This window comes from Typopeltis vanoorti, chromosome 1 (genome assembly GCF_054136105.1).
Source record: "Typopeltis vanoorti isolate ZY-2024b chromosome 1, IOZ_Tvanoo_1.0, whole genome shotgun sequence".
NCBI classification, from domain to species: Eukaryota; Metazoa; Arthropoda; class Arachnida; order Uropygi; family Thelyphonidae; genus Typopeltis; species Typopeltis vanoorti.
In genome coordinates this window covers 130,838,087-130,857,095 of record NC_143549.1, presented here as the reverse complement: position 1 = coordinate 130,857,095, position 19,009 = coordinate 130,838,087, and the positions used below count along the sequence as shown (strand labels likewise).

General features: G+C 34.7%; 2 protein-coding genes across 2 annotated transcripts in view; one reads left to right on the top strand and one right to left on the bottom strand.

The window, feature by feature from the left end:
• Positions 1-11,770, top strand: part of Polr2D (RNA polymerase II subunit D) — a 97,615-nt gene extending 85,845 nt beyond the window's left edge. Inside the window, exon 4 of the mRNA XM_090399271.1 lies at positions 11,646-11,770. Within this exon, the coding sequence (XP_090255397.1) occupies positions 11,646-11,652 (7 nt within the window). The 3' untranslated portion in view covers positions 11,653-11,770. The remainder of the gene's footprint in view (positions 1-11,645) is intronic.
• Positions 1-19,009, bottom strand: part of LOC150110427 (methylenetetrahydrofolate reductase (NADPH)) — a 99,692-nt gene that overhangs the window by 21,183 nt on the left and 59,500 nt on the right. The window contains exon 9 of the mRNA XM_090399283.1: positions 11,639-11,761. Coding sequence (XP_090255409.1) covers positions 11,639-11,761 — 123 coding nt within the window. The remainder of the gene's footprint in view (positions 1-11,638; positions 11,762-19,009) is intronic.

Here is a 19,009-nt window from a genome sequence, read left to right as displayed (position 1 = left end):
ATAATAAAAAATTGAACTTTTCTTGGAATTGAACCTATAACAAATGTTTATAATAGTGATATATTGTCCTGGTAAATCAATTTTGTGATAAAGCAATGATCTAATAATTCTGAATTAAATATCAAAATTTTTCCATGGCAAAATGGTTGATTCTTGTTCCAAATTAATTTACATTCTTCCATCAACCCATGTAGTATCCTAAGAAAATTTATATGCTTCAACAGTGGTGCACCCAGGGGAGGGAGGGGGGGCAAGGAGCCCTTCCCCCAAAAAGAAAAAGGAAAAAAAAAATACTAGAAAATTTTCCAAAAATCTTTTCCTAGTTAAAATTCATTTTTTTAATTTATGTTGTGTCGTATCTTCTATTTCTATACTACTTATGAATCAGCAGTCACATAAGGTGGGAATACCCTATAGCTCTCAGGAATCACGGCTGCTGTGAACGCAAAGCAAATGAAGTAGTGCTCAGGCAGACTGAGCACTACTTTGTTTGTCCAAGCAGGGCCAGAGGAGATCATGGGTATCGTGTATTGGCGATCACTGCAGATGCTCAGTCATAGGTCATATGCAATGTGTAGTGTGTATTCTCAAATCGTCTACTCAACTCCCCCTCCCAAGATTAAATCCTGAGTGCACCACTGTGCTTCAACAAAACCTATTAATAAAGCAATTTTGTTAATTTCTATCTTCTTAATCAAAAGTTAAAGCAGGATTCAAGAAAAATCATTTTTGCCAGATGCTCAAAAACAGGCCATGAGATCTGCAAAAAAACAAACTCCACTACCTCGTCTCAAGATGGAATTCTATTTTACATGGTATTCAAGATGCTGCATGAAAGTTTCAAAGTGGTGTGTCAATCCTATAGTGAGTTACAGACAAAAACACATAATCAGTGGCAGTTCATAACATTTTTTATCCATTGAACTTTTATTATTATGATTATTATCATTATCAGATCTCCACAATAAATTAAAGAACCAAGAAATTATATACTTGGTTTAATCCTTTATCCAAGTGTAAGCAAACAAGCTTGCACCTGAACTATTTTCAGGCATTTGACAGAATACTGTATGAAACCCTGTTATGCATATTAAAACAAATGGAGATGGACATGACACTGGTTAAGTGGATAAGAGGGTGGCCACTAGACAGATATCAAATAGTAGTATGTGGAGGGGCAGAATTGAGGCAAAAACAGGTGACTAGTGGTGTGCCACAAGATTCAGTGCTGAGACCATTGCTGTTTAATTTGTACATAAATGATATAGGAAAATAAATAGTTAATCATGGAGAGCTTGCAGGAATTTAAATAGGTTGTCAGTATGGGCAAAAGATAATGGGGTATCAGTTTAATGTCGAGAAATGTAAAGTTATGCATTTTGGGATAAATAGATTACAAGCTGTGTATCACATTGATGGCATTGTACTCCAGGAAATAGATGAATATAGGGATTTAGGGTAGTGGCAAACAGAGAGTGAACGTTTTTAGAGGACATATTGCTAAGGTTGCCATGGTAGCCCATAATATTACTTGAATTACTGTTGAAGAACACATTAGCATGTAGAAATAAGGAAGTTGTTATTCCTTTATAAGGCCTTGATACACCCACATCTGGATTACTGTGCTCAAGTTGGTCCTCTGGGTTTCTTGGGGATGAGGAAGCAGTGGAGAGGGGATTCAGAGGCGAGTGACCAAGATGATGAGTGGCCTGTGGAATGTTCCCTATGAGGATAGATTGAGGGTGTGTGGACTGCAGAAGTTAGTTGATAGGAGAAAAAGAGGGGATATGATAGAAACATTTAAGTTGCTTAAAGGGTTTTATATAATCAATGCAGGACAATTTTTCAGCACTTGGCTAGAGGGACTAGAACATGGGGGTCATCCCTGGAAGTTGATAAAGGTGTGGTTAGGGGTGTGAAGACTAGATTTTTTACTTAGAGTTGTGAATGAGTGGAATGGGTTGCCAGAGTAAGTTGTGAGTGCTTTGTCTTTTAATGGGTTTAAGGAAAGGTATGGTAGATCGTGTGGATAGATTGGGCCTCTTGCGATGAGTCTGGACTCCATGGAGGTGCCCGTATAATAATAATAATTAGTAAGCATATATACAATAATCATTTAACTGTAAATTAAGATCACAAAACTTAAATACAGATCTTTGTTATATTCCCACGACTTCTCAACTATTTGTCTTAAAGTGAAAATTTGATGCTCACGTCTTCTATATGGCCTGACTCCAGCTTGTTCTTCACCAAGCTTCCTCTTCCACAATACTGAATGTTATACTCATCTATACTCATCTAACTGTGTCTAACTTATTCTGTTAACTTTTGGATGAATAAACTCAAAATTTTCAATGCAACAATTTTGTTCCCCTTATTTCAGATACTTCTGTTATTGACAAATAAACATAATAGCTTGTTTCTAGTTCTATAATAAGTCTCAGCAAGCAATGTTTCTTGGATGTGACTTATTCTGGCAATTCTGATCTTGACCACTGATCCTACAACATTCCCCAGACCCAAATGCTTCCCACATCCCCTATTATTCATTACTTCTGCATATACCATCCACACTTCTCATGCATGGTCATCTTACCAACCTTCCCTTTTCCCTGTCTATCTTGTGTTCTTGCTCTCTCCTTCTCTTCACTCATGCTACTCATCTCCCCATTTGTAAGTTCCTCTTCAATCTCTCCTGTCCTACTTTCATATTACCTCTTAATTCCTCAGAACTTCTATTCAATGAAGTTATTACTTCCAATAGCAGCAAGCTCTCCAAGTGACTCGCCCCAAATACATTTAAATGTGGTCTGTCTCCCTCTTATACAGTTCCATTCCCTCCCTCCCCTCAAATTCATCCCACATGCTCACAAAATATACTCCTTTTCCTCACACTGTTCTGCTGCATGCCATTCATGTTTGCTTGCTATGGGAATTCATTACAATTACACCTGTTCAACACTGATTACTTTTCCTAACACACTTAACTTTTATTCTCCTCATAAACCCCTTAATATCCATTCTTACATTCTCCTTGTTCCCAATCAAATTACACGTTCCTACTACCATAACTAACTCTTTTGTTTGCTTATACCTCACCTCATATCCAACACCTCAATCACTCTGTTCATTAAAGAACAGAGTGATTGAGGAGCGATTATTACATTGAAAGAAGCCTCATAGTTCATGACCATGTCAAACTGCCTGCATATCATACTTACTCACTTCTCTTATTCAACCTGGCCATAGAGGCATTCTCAACATCTCCCTATACATACATACATATTACATTTACAGCTCTGTACCACCAGAAAATATACCTTGTGCACCTTCTCATTCACTCTACCTCTAATAATTGAATCTCCATATGGAGCTACTCTCGAATCGCATGGCCATCTTTCATTTCGTTCTTCCTCACTCTTCACTGTATATCTATAATTTTCATTTCACTCTATGTATGCTTCATTTCTTGTCTAATCTTCACCAACCCACTTTCTTGTTTTGAATTACTTTTTCACTGCAATTCACATTCACTACCTTACCATTAGTTGCATTCTCTTTCTTGCTGTCATTCATGCCTGCTATCTTGTAATCATTTGTACTCCATTTTTCACTGTCAGTCTCACTAACTATCTTACTGTCAGCCACACTCTCTTTCTCACCAACAGTCTTACTTGCTTCCAAAACTACACTCATGGTCTGTTGTTTTCCCCTTTTCCCACTACTCCTTACATTGAAAGAAGCCTCATAGTTCATGATCATGTCAAACTGCCTGTATATCATACTTGCTCACTTCTCTTATTCAACCTGGCCATAGAGGCATTCTCAACATCTCCCTATACATACATACATACATATTACATTTACAACGCTGTATCATTCTAAAAAAATCCACATTGATCACATTATTAATCCTTCATGCTGATATACATACTGACATCATTCTCACAGCCATTTTGTAATATTTGGACTAACAAACACATAAAAATACACAAAAATTAATTGCTTCACAAGCTAAAACTCAGTCGATTCAGTTATTGTGATCATGTGAAATTGAGTTATTGTGAAAAGATTTTCTTATTTGCTATTGCAAAATTCAACTTTTCCTTTTTTTTTTCTTTATTTTTGTGATTGCTAGCAAACATTTTCTTATTTGCTATTTTTAAACTAAATATTTGGTTTCAAAATTTTGTTCGAAATTATTACTTTAGACTTGAGATTGGGCTGAAATATTCACTTGTGATATGCTGTATTCAAGCTTATTTTATAATCATATGTCAATTATTTGCATAATGATGAGAATAACCAAACACTACATACCAATATCAGTTATCACAGAATGAAATTCAACCCGACACCTTTTTAATTCATAATTTCTGAAAATGTTTTGACAAATGATTATGTCTTATCAGTATCCTATTGAACATTGTTTATCTGAATGCAGACAATGTGGAATGAAAATCTTACAGAAAAATGACAAGTAACTCAAAAGTTACAACCAGATTTTGCTCAGAAATGGACCTACCTTTGGATTTAAGTAACCTTCATGATTTTGTCATTCTTAACATTGCAGGCTCTAAGTCTTGAACAAGCAGTGGCGGCTCATGGCTTGAAATCATGGGGGTGCTGCAACTTTTGAAATATACATACACACTGTAAGTACAGTGTATACGTGTTTGGATAAAATATCAAAATTATGGTAAAAAAATTAAACATGAAAAAATATTGTTTATTATCGATAAAATTATACAGTTTGGTATAATTCAAAATTACTTAAAAATAAAATCCATTATCATAATTCCAATAATGTTCTAAAATAAAAACTATAACATATGTTATGTCTTTAATTGTAATGTCCAAATATTTAAAGAGACGGAGTAAGCACGATAAGCACTATGAACACTCTACTACTGGCGCAAACTGCATATAAACAACAGTGGAACTGCGTGACGGACAGTGCCGCATAACGCTATTAGCTTGCATCTCACTATGACATGTATATGCTTGCATGCATAGCAAATACTAGCAATATGACACTGTGGTAAACATAGCGCTGCTAGCATCCTTCACCCTCCTAAGTGCTAGAAGATGGATTTTTATTATTTTTTTATATAAAATAAGAGAATTGTATAGGATTGTATGTACTGTGGTTCATGTGTGTTAAATTTAGTCATGAATTCTCCATAGGTTTCTTTATATAATCAAATGTATAGGATTGTTGATGATAAAATTAAATATTACAAGCAAATATAAATAAATTAATAAATATATTTATATATCGAGAAAAATTGGGGGTGCTATAGTTCCACAGTGCCTATGCACGAGCCGCCCCTGTGAATAAGTATTATTCCAGCATTCCTTGGAGAAAATGTTTTGGATTTAACAGAATTTCTGTATAATCTTCATAAGTTAAATCAATGGCAATATAGTTTTAAGAGAAATAAATTCTAAATCCTTTTAACTGTTAAAAAAAAAATTGTAAACAAGTCATAAGTTTGCTTTTATATATATATATATTCCATTATAGCTTTTTATCACAACTTAAAATAACAGAATCACCAGGTATTATAAATACTGAATTCCTCATCATGATACACATGATTAACGTGTGATAATAATAATAAGATAAGCCTGAGTACAGAAGCATATCACAAACAAATATTTCAGCCTAATCTCTAAAGTAATAATCTCAAGCAAAATCTTGAAATCAAATATTTAGCTTAAAACCAGCAAATAAGAAAATGTTTGCTGGCAATCACAAAAAAAGTATGTGGCCAGTAGAAGGAAGAATGATTATGGAAGGATGATGTTGGTCAGTGATAATAATGAGAAAATGATAAACACTGAGGAGGATATAGTAGAGATGTTAAATGAGCAGTTCATTAAAGTACTCCACCCTTGTGATTATAATATAATGCAGAACTTGAGAGCAGTGAGAATGGGGGAGGAACTACTGATGGTGAGGGAGCAGGAGGTACATGAAAAATTTAGTGCACTTGATGTCAACAAGGCCATGGGACTTATCACCACATGTCTTGAGGGAATGTTCCATGGAGTTAACATCACCTTTATCATACATTTTCAACATGAGTCTTAGATTAGTCTAAGACTCATGTTGAAATTTTGCTATCTTTCCAAAGGAATGGAAAGATAGCAAAATTGTTCTGCTTCATAAAGGAAGTAATGACCAAAGCTTTGAATTATAGGTCAATCTGCTTATCTGGAGTTGTGGTCAAGGAGAAGCTAGTGAGGACAAGGATTCAGAACTGGGTGGAGAGCAGTAGAATTCTCTTTAATGGACAGCATGGGTTTGCTAAAGGATGATCATGTTTTAGCAATATGCTTACTTATTATAACAAGATTTTTTTTATTTGATTTTTATGGTGCAAAAACATCACGGGGTCATACTGTACAAGGGCATAGGTCACAGCAGTACATATGGTAATTGGTTAGTAGGATAATCACAAACATCCATGCCCTTGGTGAGATTCGAACCTGCAGCCTCTTATAGAATATCTGGAGATGGAGGGGGAGATGTATAAGGTGGGTGTGAGCAAGGGGAGTAAGGAGTAGATTTTTTGCATGGAGAGTGGTGGGTGATTGGAATGCACTGGCCGAGAGTGTGGTGAGTGCAGGGACAGTGAATGCATTTAAGTCGAGGTATGATGAGTTGAGTCTCTTGACTTCATGGAGGTCTGTTGATAATAATAATAATAATAAAAGGTGAATTTTGAAATTTTGAATTTTGGCATCATTCTGTAGACATTATTTTGTTTTTTTTTTTACTTAAGTATAAAGAGCTAATAAGCTTCATTTCGGCAATGAAAACGTTACTTAAATTAAGGGGATATTAAATCGCACATAGTTTTAAAACCGAATAAGAAACTCAAAGATTGGAATCAGAGAGTTTCTTGCTGAATATAGTAAACTATAAAGTATCGGCGAACACTAGCGTTAGCCAATGCAAGTGATCCTAGTACGTAGTACAATACTGGGCAGCTCGTTGCAAAGGTGGAGGAAGAAGTTCAGATCGCTATTCTTAGGTATTTTCCATAATGTAAAAACACATTTCCTAGGAAATGTGTTTTTACATTATATATATCTTAGGTATTTACATTATATTAGGTTTTTACATTATATATATCTTAGGTATTTTCCATATGTTTTTACATTATATATATCTTAGGTATTTACATTATATTAGGCTTTTACATTATATATATATCTTAGGTATTTTCCATAATGTAAAAACACATTTCCTAGGAAATGTGTTTTTACATTATGGAAAATACCTAAGAATAGCGATCTGAACGTCTTCCTCCACCTTTGCAACGAGCTGCCCAGTATTGTACTACATACTAGGATCACTTGCATTGGCTAACGCTAGTGTTCGCCGATACTTTATAGTTTACTATATTCGGCAAGAAACTCTCTGATTCCAATCTTTGAGTTTCTTATTCGGTTTTAAAACTATGTGGGATTTAATATCCCCTTAATTTAAGTAATTATTTTGTTTTGCCTAATTATGCCAGACCCAACAAATTTTAACAGTGTTAACAGTGGTTTTAAATATAAATTTCATTTATTGTCAACAACAGAAAAACAAATTATTATTATTGTTTCGTAAATAAAATTGCAGTCCAATAATAATAAATAATAAAACTTAATTAGCCAGTTGTGAAAATAGTTCAACAATGAAAATTACTGCACTGCACTAACACCATGTGACCAAAAATACACAATCGTAATAGCAGGATCTTTAAATTGTTTACACACAATATAGTTAGAAATTGTTTAGAAGCTGAATTTCTGATTATCAGATTTATATTCTTACTAGGGGGCTCTGCCTCCTAGTAAGAATATTGACATTTTCAATGATTCTGCCTATTTTCATTATCTTTGTCTTGTTACTGCTGACCTTCATACCATATCTATTACAACAGTTATTCAATTTAGTCAGGGAATCTTGCAGACTTGTAGCAGATTTATTTAGAAGTATAACATTATCTGCATAAAGCAAAGATCTGACATTAACATCTCCAATTTTGATAGCATGTTTAATATCACTTTCCTTCATAATGTGATCCATATAGATAATGAGTAACAGAAGGGATAATGCATGTTTCTGACACCAGATTTAACATTAAACCATCTTCCTGTACTTCCTTCAATTCTAACTGCTGACTTACAACTCAAATAAAGACTAAGTATGGCTTGATATAATGCCCTATTGGCAACACCATATAACTGTAGCATATTGAATAGCTTCTCTCTTGGCACCTTGTCATATGCCTTTTCCAAATCGACAAAACTTAAATACAGATCTTTGTTATGTTCCCATGATTTTTCAACTATTTGTCGTAAAGTGAAGATCTGATCCTGACAGCCTCTATTTGGCCTGAATCCAGCTTGTTCTTGAAATACCTCTGTAGTTCTCACATTCAGTTTTATTTCCCTTTTTAAGAGCTCTACTCCAATCATCGGGAATTTGTCCCTCTGTCCAGGCCTTCTGAACTATGCAGTGCAGCCACTGTAAGACTTTTATACCTGCATACTTCAGCATTTCTGGTCTAATATCATCCATTCCTGCTGCTTTTCCAAATTTCAAGCCTTTGATGGCTTTTTCTACTTCAGTATGGATATGTATTCAGGAATATATGCCTGTTGAGTGTTTTTTTTACCATGGTGCTCTCAATGCTTGTTTCATTTAGCAATTTTTCGAAATAATTACTCTATACTTCAAGGATATCCTTTTCTCCACTTTTTCATGTCACCTTTATCATCTCTAATTCCTTTTACAACACTCTTTCCTCCATTTCTGAGCTTCTTCAACAACCTCCAGAATACTTTGCCACCCCTCTTGATATTTATTTTCTATGTTCTTACCAAAGTCTTCCCATGACTTTTGTTTAGCTAGTTTTACACAGTGTTTAGCCTTCTTACATTTGTCTCTGTATTCTCTAAGAGCACAAGCTGACTTATTTGCCAGGAACTTTTGATATGCATTCTTCTTTTCCTTCACTGCCTCTTTAACTTCCTGTATCCAGCATGGAGTTCTGATTTTTCTATCCTTGCAGACAACCTCACCACATGCCTCACTGGCTGAATCAATCAATGTTTTCTTCAGAGCTTGCCACTGAATCTCCAAGGTTTGGTTTCTATTCTCAAACACTTTCATTTTTTCTTCAATAATCTTTGTGTATTTCAGTCTACAGTTCACATCTGAGAGCTGCTCAACTTTTATTCACTTTAAAACTTTCTTAAATGTTCTGCTTTTCAAAATGAAATTCAATTTTATCCTGCTCAAGACTAAATAGTGATCACTTCCAATTTCAACTCCTCTGTACACTCTGGTGTCCTGCACCAGTGGGAAAACATCACTATCAACAGTAACATAGTCAATGAGACTTTTCTTATTCCTTGCCTCTTCTCTTCATGTGAATTCGTGCACATTTTTATGTTGGAACATGGTGTTAGTAATAACCAGTCCATGTCCTGAGCAGAAATCCAACAGGTATTTGCCATTATTATTAGCTTTGCTCTTTTCTCCAAATTTTCCCAAAATATTTTGTATGTCTAACAGCATCACCATTAAGTCCAAAGACTAATTGAGGTAAACCCAAATCAATCATCATACACATAAATCCTATCATGCCTCTCCTTGAATCCATTCACCATCAGGGAACACATAACCAATTCTGACAATACATTTCACTCGCTCACTATTGTCCACATAAAAAATATCTGGTCCACCCCCCCCACACACACACTAACCACACTCTTACACAACTTCCCCAAATGGCCCCTAATTCGCTGACTATTTGTTATATATTGAAAAATTTCACTTGCATCAATTTTATAAAACTCCTTTAATATCTTAAAACTTTCTATCATGTCCCCTCTTTTCCACCTATCAACTAAACTTTGAAATCCATAAACCTTCATCCTATACCTATAGGATAGGTTGAAGCCAAATCTGGGCACTGTATTAAAATGTGGATGAATCATAACCTTATAAAGAGGGATAGTATCTTCCTTATCTCTACTTGTTAGTGTGTTTTTTCAATATTCAAGTAATTCATTGAGCTTTTTTACCAACTTTTGCAATATGCCCTCTGAACTTCAACTCTTTGTCCAACATTATCCTCAAGTCCCTAGCCTCATCAATTTCCTGCAATTCAGTACCATCAATATGACACACCATATGCAACTTTTTCAACCTGAAGTGCATAACCTTACATTTTGCAACATTAAATTGACAAACATTATCCTTTACCCAAAATGCCAATTTATTTAAATCATCCTGCAGGATCTCCATCACCTTTATCAATCATTGTTTTCCCCAGTTTCGAATCATCAGTAAACAACTGAAATCCCCTTTAAATCTTTCCCTATGTCAGTGATATACAAATTAAAGAGTAGTGGCCCTAGTATTGAACCCTGAGGTACTCCACTGGTCACCATCATTCTCCTAGATTCCATTCCCCATATACTACTCTTTGGTGTTTGTCTGTCAGCAACCCCCTATCCATGCTACTATCTTCATATCCATTCCCATTTGTTCCATCCAGTTTTTTTTTTTTTTGTAATAGTTTTCCATGTGGTATTCTGTAAAATGCCTTGGCAAAGTCGAGCAGTATCATGGTGTAGCCATTACATGTGAATAAGTTCCTAAGACAGGACTTAGGAACTTATTTACCTTTCACCAATATTTCCAATACTTTAACACTACTCCTGATATATTAATTGGTCTGTAGTTTGCTATCTCTATCTTGGAGCCACCCCTATGCAATGGTAATATCTTATCCTTTTTCTACTCCTTTGGAACACTGCCAGAGATAAGACTTAGATTGAACAACTTCATCAGAGGCAGTGCCAATTCTCTTGCACATTCACATAGTACACAAGCTGATATGCCATCCAGTACCACTGCTATGTCTTGTTCATCTACCTCAATGTTGAGGTAGATGAACAGGAGCAACTGGATAATCACCACCTGGATGATACATCTTTGCAAAATAATCACTCAGCAACTCAACTGTTGCTTTTCGTTCAGTCACCTCTCTACCATGAGCACTATTTAAAGTCATTCGACCATAATTATTTTTCCTCTTACTTGCTAAATAACAAAAAAAATCTTTTGAGTTTGCTTTGGCCTGTTTGGCTAATTCTCTCTCTCATAGTCTGATTTGGCTTTTCTTACCATACTAGTCACCCTTTTTGCCTGCACTTTGTACTGCTCATGAGTATGATGATCGCTTTTATCTTTATATTTCTTCCACAATGTTTTCTTTTTTTTTTTGCAGCTCTTGCTTTATATCCCTGCTTATCCACTAATTTGGATAAACCAAGTTGGAATTAATACTTAATTCGAACTCTTGGTTTATCCTCCTGACCTTGGGTATACAATCTGATACTGCTACTCTCAAGCAATGTTAATTGCTTGTTGCTTAACTGCTTATTGCTCAAAAACTTTCAATTTTAAGAACATTCTTAGGCCATTTCCAAATTTAGCATAAAAATATATATTTAGTTTTCAACACTATTTTATTTACAAAAGAAATTCATTATAATTTTCTATTTTTGTTTCATGTTATTAATTATTATAATCTCTGTTATATCAGTTTGTCATATTTACCTTCCAGACCTTAAAACTAACTGGGTCCACAACAGTTGGCTGTATTATCTCTTTTCCAGGAAATACACCCCAAGTAACGGCAATTGGAGTATGTTTGTGGCAGTTTGTGTAGCTTTCATCTCCCTGAAAAACAAAGTTTTAAATGTTTCTGTTTACTGTGTAGAAATATAAATAAGAATATCCAAAAATACTCTTTTTCACTTCTTATCCTTTGATAATATCCTGATATTAATATGAGATTTCTCTCCTTGGAATAATTTATTGCCATCCTATATCAGCATGAATGAGCATGCACATCACATTTATAGGTTCCTCAGCATTCAACAAAACCAAGCACCTATATTTTCATTAAAAGTTATGAAGGATGATAAATATTAATTTATTTTACATGCCAAGTAGACACACAATGTGTACCATTTTGAAACTTGAATACTTTAAAAAGCAACTGATAGCTTCATGACCTTCAAGATAAGTTTCCTCGATATTGCAGTATTTAAAAAACAAACTCTGAAGAGTTCCTGTATTTGCTTTTCATTGGTGGCACAATTTAGCATACAATCACAATTAAGGGTTCTGTAGTAGTAGTCAAGCAAAATTCAAAATACTTGCACAAGTTCATATTTGAAAGTTTAAATCATCAATAGCAAAGAATATAGTCTAAACCTTATTAAAATACAAGATAATACATATCCAATTTGTTTTCCATACTAAGTATGCATTAAATAAAAGGCATAGAGGGACAGATTTTTGGTGCTTTTCTTCAAACAATATAACATGTTACAAGGCAACTCATGAAATTTATTGTTTTTGAAACTTTCTCAATATAAATACTGTTTGTATATTTAGTATACATAACAAATGAGTATTTATTATTTTCCCTTCTAATAAGATTTAATGCCAAGTTGAACCTTTTAAGCTTTCTGCATTATCTAAACCTTCTATTTCAGTTCATGTAATTAGTTTTGTTCTTAGGCCAGTTTTCTTTGTTTTGGAGATGGGTAAAACTAAAATTCTGGGAGGCAAAAACAAATAGCTACCATCATTGTCTAAGACCCAATGTCATTAAAATATAAATACCAATAAATAAAACACAACATCAGAAATATTTTTCCTGACTACACTGATGAAACATATTTAGTCTGTTTTCCTAATTGTCATAGTTAGTCAGATTAATTAGTAGAATGACCTATCAAGAAATTAGTTATAATCTACGAAAACACAAATTAAACAATTAAATAAGCTGCTTGATGAAATTGTTAATTGGGATCAAAATACTTTGGACAAGTTGCAGTTGCACCCATTTTGGAAGAACTCCTTGTTTATATGGCCTCGCAAAAATTCATATACAGGGTTATCCAGTAAGATCCATCATGAATTGTACTGACTTTCCCACTTATAGAAATGCTAAATTTTTGTCACATTTATTAACTGCCCAGACTGGACAATCCAGATCATTCAAAAATTCCACACATTTTCTTGAGAAAATCAAGGATATTCAAATATAAGAGTCAGATTTGTTAGTCAGCTTTGACATTGTTCCCCTCTTTACAAACATTCCATTATCAGACTCTGTTAATTTACTATATGATGATTACCCTCCTGATATTGCAAAGATTTTTGAATTTGTTACACAATTAAGATATTTCAGATGGAAAAGCAAGATCTATGGACAAGTTGAAGGCACTGCCATAGGTAGCCCTCTGCCTCTACCTGTGGCAAACTATTTTTTGAACCATCTGGAAGATACCTTGTTCTTATCCATTCATCCCCAACCCTCTCACTGGTTTTGTATGTTGTTGATCATGTCTTTGCTGTTTGGTCTCATTCTGAAAATGAACTTACCACTTTCCTACAACAGATGAATAGCCTTCACCCACACATTCAATTCACCATGGAAAAAGAAAAGGCTGGCATTTTACCATTCTTGGACATCCTTATGCGCAGAGCCTCAGGTAATTTATCAACCAGTGTTTATCGAAAACCTATCTTTACTGGCAGATACATTCATCAGAAATCTGCTCATCACACCTCTCAAAATATTGGTGTTATCAAGTCTTTAATTAATAGAGCACATAATGTGTGCTCCTCTCCCTCAAGCTTACAAGAACTTCTCACTATCACAAAACGGAATGGAATTTAATGGTTACAACCCTAATCAAATCCAGCAGATAATTGACTCATATGTTCCAACCCCTCAAGATTCTTTAACAGACCGCAGGGTTCCAATCCCTTATATTTCTGGCAGCTCTGAACCGATTGGTAGAATTTTGAAGAAGTATCATCTCATTCCCACATATTTTCCTATCAACAAAATTTCTCATCTGTTGCCATCTACAAAAGACAAATTGTCACCTCTATCATTAGTTGGCATTTACCAGATACCTTGTGAATGTAATCTAACATACTTTGGCAGACAGGCCATTCTGAGGAAAAGAGAATTAATGAACATCAGTATTATATCGAATACATGAAACCTCAAAAGTCTGGTCTGGCACAACATAGTATTGACAATAAACACAGTATCCAGTCGGATGAAGATCATCTTCTACATAGAAGCAGGTTTAAATATGAACGCCTTTTCAAAGAAAGTTGCAAAGCCCTTTTACATTGGCCAAATCTGAATTGGAATGATTCTCTCTCTCTCTCACCCCCCCCCCCCCATAAAAGTTTGGCAGATTCTTATTTCATGTAACCATCAAAAACAGCTTTTAATACTATTATTTATTAATATTAATTTCTAGCATGTAGCAACAGTTTTTAATTGATAAACCACTGATTGCTGTATGTACCTTGTATTATTCCCATTTCTTTGATTTGCTTGTTTCTATGCACTGATGATGTACTGTTATTTTCAGTATGAAATATCTATAATTTCATTTCATTCAAGTTAATTACTGTGGTTATCATGTAATTTATTGTTTATAGTCATGATACAGGTACTTTTAAAGATTAGAATTAGTCTATTACACAATCAGTCACAGACTATGCGTAATTGTAATTCATTGCTGAGCATTGTCATTATCTGCTCATTCACCAAGAGGGATGTTCTGTTCTAAATTCCAGTCTATTTTCAAAAGAGGTTTCCTGCTAGTTGCAGCAGCTTGGCAAAACTCTTGTCAAACTACAGCTTTCAAAACCAGATCGAAGGAATAGGGTGGTTACCTATTCCTGTAGTCACCTATGTCTGTATATTGCATATATTCTTCTGGCCAGGTTACTTGTTTTGTGGGATGAAACACGGAAGTTTCCAGGAGAAAAACCCTACCACCTCCATATGAAACTGAGTAACTGAGTCAAGGACTAATTGAGGGAGAACCTCTTTCAGGTCATACAATACCTAAATAATAACTATATTTTTCCTTGAAAGCATTCACCTTCAAATGAAAAGTTCTGATAACAGTTTTTTTGCATTCTAGATGGGACAGAACCTAGGTCTTTCCAATTACAGACTATTCATCAAAGCAGACTGAGCTGCAGAGGCTCTTATCTGCTGAATAATCATCATTATTTTTTAAACAGTCATAAGCTATAATAATAATTATTATTATTATGTGACACCTCCAGGGAGTCCAAAGTCTCATCGAGGGAGAGTGCACCAACAGCATCTAATGATTAATCTCCTTCCAACTACTAGCTGTGCTCAAACATGCTTAACTTTTTGCATGAGCCATTAGTAGCAGAGGCTCTACCAATCGACCAACCTTTGCTGGCCTTATATTATGGCCAGAGAGCATAGTGACATTATAGTATTTCAGACCAGCATTAAGTAAGGCATTATATACTAAAAAAAACAGTTAATTTTATTTTAGTCATTTTGAAGAATATTCATTATTTAGGCAAGTCAGTGCAAGAGAATCTTATAAAATTCTCTAAATAACTGATTATGCAGGCCACTCCAAGGAGTTAAGGACTAACTGAGGGACAGCCTCTTCCAGGTCATACAATACTTAAATAATAACTATATTTTCCCTTGAAAGCATCCAAGATGCACTTACAACATTCACAGGCAGCTCATTTCACACACACACACACACACACACACACACACACACACACACACACACACACACACACACACATGTGAGAAAAACTTGGACATCATAAACTTCCTCACTACAACTCAAGAATGATCTCTAGTTCTCCCTCCAACTGTATTGAGAGCTATATGATTCCCATGCAATTTTTATGTGGTTCCAACCAAAGAAAGGTTGTAAATCTTGGATGGGCTAAGGCAGTGTTTCTCAACCTGTGGTCCACGGACCACAGGTGGTCGCGACGATGGAACAGGTGGTCCACAGGCAGACTTAAATTAATTAAATAAATATATATTTTTTAATTATCTAAACAAATTAAAATTGAATAAGTAAAAATTATTGAAATCAAATGGAGACTTAACAACAACAACATCAGAATGTTCAAAGGCGGAAGCAATAAAACTACATTGTTGTTCACTTCACCCTTTTTATTATTCATCATTCTGCCACTAAATTTGTAGCGGCAGAATGACAATAATAAAAGAGGGGTGAAGCGAACAATAATATAGTTTTATTGCTTCCGCCTTCCCTTGCTGTTTTGTCAGATTTGAAGTGAACATGTGTTATCCACATTTCAACCAATGGCTTGGTGTTTATTGATTTTTATTATTGAAGGTTTCCCCTCCTTCAACCAAGGCTCAGTATATCTTAAGAAGTGCTAAGTGATACTTGGACAAAGTGTGTCCTGAGTTAACCCCAGTATTATATATTTATATATTTTTCAGAAACGTTTTTTAATAATGGAAAAGTGGCTAAGAAGTAGGACTGAAAAGAAGGGCAAATGAAACGGTGAGGCTAGCTAACCCTAATTGTGATACAAGTGTTGTAATGGCGAGTAAATCTGATACTATTAAAGAAGAAGAAATAAGCAGTTCAAAGAAAAAATACAGTACGAAATATAACAATTCATATTTGGAATTCAGGTTTACTTGGTGTGGAGATGAAAGTGAACAGAAACCTCAATGTGTTTTTGTGTTATGAAGTGTTGTCGAACGAGTGCATGAAACCTGCGAAACTCCGACGACATTTAGAAACACATTGTGATGTGAAAAATAAGCCAATTGAATTTTTTTCAGCGCTTAGGGACATTAAATCATGGGCAAGATATAGTTTCGGCCATGGGTTCCATTAATAGCAAGGCACTGGAAGCATCCTATCTCTTAAGTTTGCACATAGTGAAAACAGGGAAACTTCATTCTATCAGGTAAATTTTGCTACTTCGAGCTATGAAAGATGTGGTAAAAACGATGTTTGGCAACAAGTTACTAAAAGATGTTGATTTGATTCCTCTTTCAAATGACACTGTCAGTCGCAGAATTAATTATATGGCAGGTGACGTAGAAGCTCAGTTAATTGAAAGAGTTAAGAAGAGCCCTTATTATGCGTTACAAATAGACGAGACTACTGATGTTACAAATGATGCGCAGTTAATATGCTACGTAAGATATGCACATGATAACAACGTTCATGATGATATTCTGTTTTGTAGAACTTTGCCATCCCGAACAACTGGAGAAAAAATATTTCACACTTTCAATAATTACATAATACACAAAGGGATCCAGTGGGAAAAATGTATAGGCTTCTGTTCGGATGGAGCTCATGCTCTTACAGGCAGGCATAGTGGGGTTGTTTCTATGGTCAAGGAAGTAGCTCCGGATATGAATTGGGTACATTCTCTCATGCATAAGGAAGCATTAGCCTCCATAGGAATGCCACCAGAATTTAAAACTGTGCTATATAACGCTGTAAAGCTACTTAATTTTATTAAAGCTCGATCATTAAATAACAGGTTATTTTCAGTACTCTGCGATGAAATGGGCCAGGGGCAAAGTACTAAACAAAGTTATTTCAATTAAGGCACGAAGTTTTATTATTTGTAAATGAATGTAATTCTAATTTTGCATCACTCCTTGTTGATGAAGCATGGTTATCAACATTATCCTATCCTTCTGGCATGTTTTCGAAATTAAATGAACTAAATCTCTTCCTTCAGGGAAATTCTTTAACTGTTCTTGATGCCTACGACAAAATAAAGGCATTTGAGAAAAAACTGGTTTTATGGATCAATTATGTAAAAGACAGACAATTTGCACCTTTTCTAACATTGGAATTCTTTTTAGTGGAAAAATGATAATTTTGTTGATTCTGAGCTTCTGGAAAGAATTTGTGACCACCTCAAAAATCTGAAACGGAATTTTGAAACATATTTTCCGAATAACTTTTATAAGAAATTTCTGTGGGTTCGCGATCCATTTCAGGCTTGCTTTTTTCGAGAACGATCTTTCGTTAAATCACTTAATTGAGCTTTCAAGTGACAGTGGACTTAAAATGCAATTCCATGATCTTGGTGTGGCTTGATTTTGGATCTCGCCTTCAGTGAGAAGTGAATTTCCCAAATTATCTGAAGAAGCACTGAAAATCGTCATGCAGTTCTCTACAATCTATCTTTGTGAGAAAGGATTTTCATCGCTCCTTCAAATAAAAACAAAATACAGAAATCGTCTTCGTGTGTGCCGATCTTTGACTGAATTTGACCAATATTGAGCCAGACATCTAGCAACTCTGCAAGGGTCGAGAAGCTCAACCATATCATTAAAAGTAAGTAGTAACATAATTATATCATATTATTTATTTGTTTAATAAAAATTAAAACTTTGTTCAATGATGATATACTTTTAATCATTTACTTCCAATTTAATTAATTATGTTTCCATATGTATTCAAAACATGCTTTTAGATTTATTATGTTATAAATGGCACAGTTTTTCCCGAAATGTTGGTAATTCCTACTTAGGTTTTTAAAAAAATTACGAAAAGTCAAAATGACGTATAGGGCAATAAATTAAAAACATTATGTTTATTTTTGAAGTAAAACTTTAATTTCAACATTCTAAAATGTTATTTTTCTTGCTTTTCTGTTCGCAAAATCGATGACATTGTCGAAGTCTATTTTATCACTCAGTTGCTGTTTTATAGACCGTAAGGCAAGATTTCTTAAACGCCAAAAAAGTGCCACCTGGGGTGGATCGCTCTCCCTCTCCCCAAGCTATGCCTCTGTAACTTAGTGGTCTGTAGAATTGTTTTCAGCATTTTACTGGTCCTTGGCCTTAGAAAGGTTGAGAAACACTGGGCTAAGGTATTTAAATTTTTTTTTTTTTTTTTGTATTTTTTCCTTTATTTTTTACATAATCCAGAAACCTTGCTCTAGATATCAAACATGGCACTTTTTCAAGTTACTTCAGGCCTCCAATAAGCAGAGCAGTGGTTTCACACCAGGCAATGAAGTTCATCTTCCACTTAAAGATATTTACAAACATCCATGCCTATGGTAGGA